The sequence below is a fragment of the Eulemur rufifrons genome, chromosome 7 (genome assembly GCF_041146395.1).
Source record: "Eulemur rufifrons isolate Redbay chromosome 7, OSU_ERuf_1, whole genome shotgun sequence".
NCBI classification, from domain to species: Eukaryota; Metazoa; Chordata; class Mammalia; order Primates; family Lemuridae; genus Eulemur; species Eulemur rufifrons.
The window spans coordinates 262,520,892-262,526,891 of NC_090989.1; the positions used below are offsets into that span (position 1 = coordinate 262,520,892).

The 6,000-nt window shown below is 39.5% G+C and overlaps 1 protein-coding gene across 1 annotated transcript in view; it reads left to right on the top strand.

Annotated features, from left to right (window-relative positions):
• Positions 1-2,524, top strand: part of RAD23B (RAD23 homolog B, nucleotide excision repair protein) — a 43,309-nt gene extending 40,785 nt beyond the window's left edge. The window contains exon 10 of the mRNA XM_069476647.1: positions 843-2,524. Within this exon, the coding sequence (XP_069332748.1) occupies positions 843-956 (114 nt within the window). The 3' untranslated portion in view covers positions 957-2,524. The remainder of the gene's footprint in view (positions 1-842) is intronic.
• The last annotated feature ends 3,476 nt before the right edge of the window (positions 2,525-6,000 follow it).

Consider the following 6,000-nt stretch of genomic DNA (forward strand, 5'->3'; position numbering starts at 1 on the left):
TAATCTGAATGAAAGACAAGAGTTGCTTTAACAAATAAAATGTAATTTAAGTGAGGTAGTTAAAATTTTCTCCAGGTACACTCATCCTTATACTAAAAATCATTTGATTTACAAATTTCTATAGGGTCTTTTTAAACCACAAAAGTTAGCAGCTAGTTTTTAGTGTTAATGCCAAAGAGTGTTTGCATAATTATCTATTAGTCTAGTAACTTTAGGAACAAAGACTTTTTTGGGTGGTTGTTAAAGGAAAGGGTCTAGGTTCCATCTAGCCCTTCCATCTAGCCCTTCAGGTTGGACAGTAAATCCATATTCAGATAGAGATGTATTCATGTAAAATTCTCAAGAGCTGTTTTGGATTGTAGTATTTTTATTTATTTATTTTTTATTTATTTATTTATTTATTTTTTTGAGACAGAGTCTCGCTCTGTTGCATGGGCTACAGTGCCGTGGTGTCAGCCTAGCTCACAGCAACCTGACTCCTGGGCTCAAGCAATCCTGCCTCAGCCTCCCGAGTAGCTGGGACTACAGGCATGCGCCACCATGCCCGGCTAATTTTTTCTGTATAGTTTAGTTGTCTGGCTAATTTCTTTCTATTTTTAGTAGAGACGGGGGTCTCGCTTTTGTTCAGGCTGGTCTCGAACTCCTGACCTCGAGCAATCCACCCACCTCGGCCTCCCAGAGTGCTAGGATTACAGGCGTGAGCCACCACACCCCGCCTATAGTATGTTTTTAAGTAATGATCTATTAGTAGTGCTATGCTGGAATCTATAATATGTAAAGAAAATTAAATGTGCCATAATTGGTGGGTTGGATTTATATATTTTTTCCTTCTTTTCTTCCAGTTAAAGGCATTAGGATTTCCTGAAGGACTTGTGATACAAGCATATTTTGCTTGTGAGAAGAATGAGAATCTGGCTGCCAATTTTCTTCTACAGCAGAACTTTGATGAAGATTGAAAGGGACTTTTTTGTATCTCACACATCACACCAGTGCATTACACTAACTTTGTTCACTGGATTGTCTGGGATGACTTGGGCTCATATCCACAATACTTGGTATAAGGTAGTAGATTGTCAGGGGTGGGGAGGGAGGGATCTAGGATATAGGGCAGGGATAAATACAGTGCATGTCTGCTGCAATTAGCAGATGCCGCGACTCCACACAGTGTGTAAAATATTATACAACCAAAAATCAGCTTTTGCAGGTCTTTATTTCTTCTATAAAACAGTAGGTAACTTTTCCTAGGTTTCACTCTTTTTAGTGTACTAGATCCAGAAACTTAGTGTAATGCCCTGCTTTATATTTCTTTGACTTAACATTGGTTTCAGAAAGAATCTTTGCTACCTAGAATTTACAGTCTCTGTTTCATGGCAACACTGGATAATGGCTTTGTGAAATTTTAAAAAATTTTGTAGCAACTGTAAACAGAAATGCCAAATTATTGATGGTTAATTGTTGCTGCTTCACAAATAAGTATAAAATTAATGTGTAAGGAAGCCCATTCTTTCATGTTAAATACTTAGGGTGGGAGGGGAGAAAGGGAAACTTTTCTTAAGATGAAAATAATTACTGCTATTTTAAAATTTCTTGATCATTGAATGTGAGACCCTTCTAACATGATTTGAAAAGCTGTACAAGAATAGGCAGAGTTATTTTCCTGTTTACATTTTTTGTTTGTTTTGGGGAAAAAATTGGTAGGTGTCTAATTACTGTTTACTTCATTGTTATATTGCAGTAAAAGTTTTCAAACAACCATTGCATGTTTGCTTTTGATGTATCCCTTTGTAAAATTAGCACTTTTGGGGCCAATGGAGAAATGCAGCATTTACTCTCCCTCCCTTCCCCTTCCCTCAGCAGAAATGTGTTTATCAGCAAGTCGTGACTCAAACTTCTGCCCTTTTATAAAACCCACAAAATGCTGATGTAGTTCAAAATTAATGCAAATGTTTCAAAACTGGTTTTCTGATATTTGTAAATGTTTTTCTTCATTAGATAAGAGTGTATTACCATTAAAGTCATTAGTATTATATTGCTTTCAAAAAGAGAAGGTGGACAGAACTATAATCCAGCATCTTTTATTGCATTGGAAAGACTGGTGAAATCTCTTGGCAGGGTGGGAAGATGTGGCTGGAAACGTACTTTGGAAAATATACAATCAAGCTATCTCATGGCATATTAAAAGAAAAATCTTAATAGCAGTGTTGGCTTTTATTTGGATTTTTTTCATCTTCAGTTTTTTCTTTGGAGTCTCCTTCGTTGCCATTGTTATTTGATTATAAAGAGGGGGCAGATTTCTACTTGTTCAGTTTTTCAAATCTATTTTCCTGAATATAAACAAGACTATTTAAAGAAATAGTTTTTTTTAATCATCTGATACTGAGTAAGAAGATGAATTTGCACAGATTTCTCCCTGCATAATCTCTTGCAGTGTCCTTAGCACAGTTTGGTGGTAACTTTTAAGCTTTTACGTCATGCGCTCGTAACCTATCTCATATGAAAATAAATGAAACCATGATTTCCCTCACAGTGTATCATGTTTAATTTTCATGTGTTTATTCGATAAACTTGACAGGCTTTTGGACTTTGTATTACCTGTATGTTTTATAATGGATCGTGCATAATGTCTCAGGAGAATTAAATGAGGACTCATAAATACGATACATCTTTCAAGGCAGAGCAATGAGTTGGGAAAAAAGGGTGGCATTTCTGGTCGAATAATGGAATACTCTCATTTATTTTATGACATTCTATCTGCTACCTTACTGCTCAGAGCACAGTGAAAACTGGAAAGAGGAAAAAAAACCCCAGCAGCAGCCGCTTCTTTTCTCTGGAAGGTGACAGCAGAAGTTGGTGGCATGGAGCTCTTGTCCTTGGACAACAAATCTACAAATAGTAGGATTAATAATTACCAGAAGACAGCTCAGGCCAAGTTTTGACCGTTCCTTACAGTAATTTGTTTATCTGCTTCTTAATGAATCAACCAAGACACCATAAAAGAAATAGGCTTTTGTGCCTTTTGCTGTTACTGTTTAATTTACAAACAGTTTTGGTAAATCTCTTAATGTAAGTGGCTGTTTGACTTTGGAATTTTGCATTTGAGGTATACTGTCATCTATTTCTTGAAATATTTTTATTGTTGAGTTGCTCTGTGGGAAATGTGAGGAAGCCTAAGTTTGTATTTGTGAAATTCTTATGCTGTCCTCTAGTCAAATATTTCTTTTATTGTTTAAAAATACTGAAGTGTTCCAGTATAATTTCTTTTTTCCTGTACTAGCTGGCTAGGATTCTAGAGAATTGAGTATAAAATATTTTCAATACATCCAGCATTGCATTGCTCATTTTTTGAATGATTCTATCACATAGAATCTTAGATTGAAAGTTAGCAACACCTCTGTCACCGATAACTTCTATTTTCTTCTGTAATTGGTGAATGTAGTATATTGGAGGCCCAGGCATAGATCAGTTTTATTGGATCTCCTGGGTTTTTTCTCAACCAACACATCCACACAGAGACAGGATACTGCATGGGATGTTAGTCAAGGTTCATGAGGGCTTTTAGAGATTGCAATAGAATTCTGTTTTTCCATGCTTGTCTTTTATCAGCCAGCCTATGGCTGCTACAAAATATTCTGCCCAAAGTAAGCAGTATCAGGGAGTGTTTTCTGACCAAGTCTGTTTTGGTGGGTTTTCCAGCCATGAGATTCAGGTACCCGTCTTTGCGGTTCGCCTCCCTTGTACATTTTCCACTTTGTTCTTCGAAGCCGGGGGCTGGCAGACTAGAGCTTCATGAGCCAAGTCTGGCTTACTGCCTCTGTGTGGTCCATGGGCACAGAATGGTGTTTACATTTTTAAATGACTTACCACCTGAAAGTTAGGATTTACATTTCAGTGTCCATAATAGTTTTATTGAAACAGAGCTATGTTCATTTTTTTATATACGACTATAGCTACTTTTGTGCTACAAAGATTTGAATAGTTGCAGCAGACTGTATGGCCTGTAAAGCCTAAATAATTACAGTCTGGCCCTTTACAGAAAAAGTTTGTCAGCCCCATTCTAGACTGACTAGTCTGCCCTATGTTAAACTATATGATGCTTTTATTCCTTTTCTGGCATTCTTGGACTCTTGACTTCAGGTCCTAGCTTTAGTTTGGCTTCCCTGTGCCTAACTACAGGCTCTTGCCAGAGGACTTGTATTATCCCCCATTATCCACTCACAAAGGAAAGGAGCATGTGGGCCTTGTGCTAACCAAGTGGTCTAAGCAACTACTTTGACAATTACCGTTTGCTGTTACTACACTATTTCTTGTTCTTACAATGAGAAAGTGAAGTTCAGCACTGAGCACACTGTCAAAAGCTCCTGGCATAGTGATAAATCAACCAAAACAAAAAAGTCATGAATACATCTGGGACTCCTTAGGCCTGGGTTCAGGGTTGGGTCAGTTGGAGGAAGCATCTTAACCACTGCTGGAAGAGGGGAATAGGTGGAACCCCAGAGGGAGGAGTATGGCCACCCTGTTTTGGTGGCAGGGTAGCTTCCAAAACTGTGGTTTGGGATGGGAGGATGGGGAGGGCAGTGATGAAGCAGAGAGTGAAAGCTTGGATTTGCTAGGAAAAAGAGCATCATCAGTAATGTTTGGGGAACTGCAAAGACAGTGACAAAGAGTGACAAATTGGGTGTAAAGAGCCTTCACTATGGTGAAGTAGTTAAATTTGGAAAGCAGCAGTCCCTCACTTAGGATTTTCACCATGGAGAGGAGGCTGGGAGGACCAAAGAAGCAATGATGACAGGTTTGCTTCATGTGTGTGGTACTGTGGGTACCAAAATCGTCTCTGCCTTTGAGCTTGAAATACTGTGACAGAGACATCTTATCTTGACGGTAATGGATCCTTTAACAGGTATAACTCAGCTTCCAGGAGCAAAAATTGGAAAACAGGCATCCCAGTCTTCTGCCTCATGCCTCAGTCAAACTTCGTTCTTGTTGCCTTTGGTCTGGGCCCCCCTCATCTTCCTACTCACACCTTCCAACTCAGCTTGCAAAGGTTTAGCTGTTTGGAGATAAGTGATTCTCCCCAGCCCGTGGGGTGGTTTCAAGGCAGCTGGGGAACTTGGCCACCTCAGCCCCAACCCCAAGCAGCCTTATCTGTTTTGCCCAATGTGTTGTACTAGTATCACGTGTGCCATGATGGAAAGATTGGAAAGCTGTTTCCTCCACTTCTATTAGCTCTTTAGATGGGCTTTGTATGCATCAGGGTTCTCCAGAAAAACGAGGAGATATATGATGGGAATTGGCTCATGTAATTACGGAGCCTTAGAAAGTCCCACAATGTGCCGGCTGCAGGCTGGAGAACCAGGAAAGCCAATGGTGTAAGTTCAGAGTGGGAGGGAGGGAGCACTGGTTTAAGGCCCAGGATGCCCAAGGATGAAAAAAGGTGGCTATTCCAGCTCAAGAAAAGGGAATTAGCTCTGCCTCCGTGTTCTGTGTGGGCCCTCAACAGAAGGGGTGATGCCTCCTTACATTGGTGAGGGCAGTTTTAATCTGCTGGTTCAAATGCTGATCTCTTCCAGAAACACGAGCACAGACACACTAGAAATAACATTTTACCATCCATCTGGACATCCCTTCACCCAGTCAAGTTGACAAAAAATTAACCATCACAATCTTTTTACCTGTTAATGGCCCCACCACCCTTAACATGTGTCAGACAGAACCGGAACTGCCAATTGAATTGCCACCTCAAGGCTCAAGGGATGTTTGGTGACAGCTTCCATCTCTGTAACAAAGTCCAAATTGTCTCAAAACTGCTTCCAAGGGGGTTGGCTGTACAATTATACAAGCCAGGTGTGTTTGGTTTGCACATAATAGAAGATTAGAAGGACACTAAATACATTATTTCCAAATTGGTTGAGAATGAATATTTGGTGGTGGGACTATGTCTTAGAAGAGCTTGAGGGTTGGGGTTCGTGTTTAGTCTATTTTAGGATTTATTTTTTCCAATTT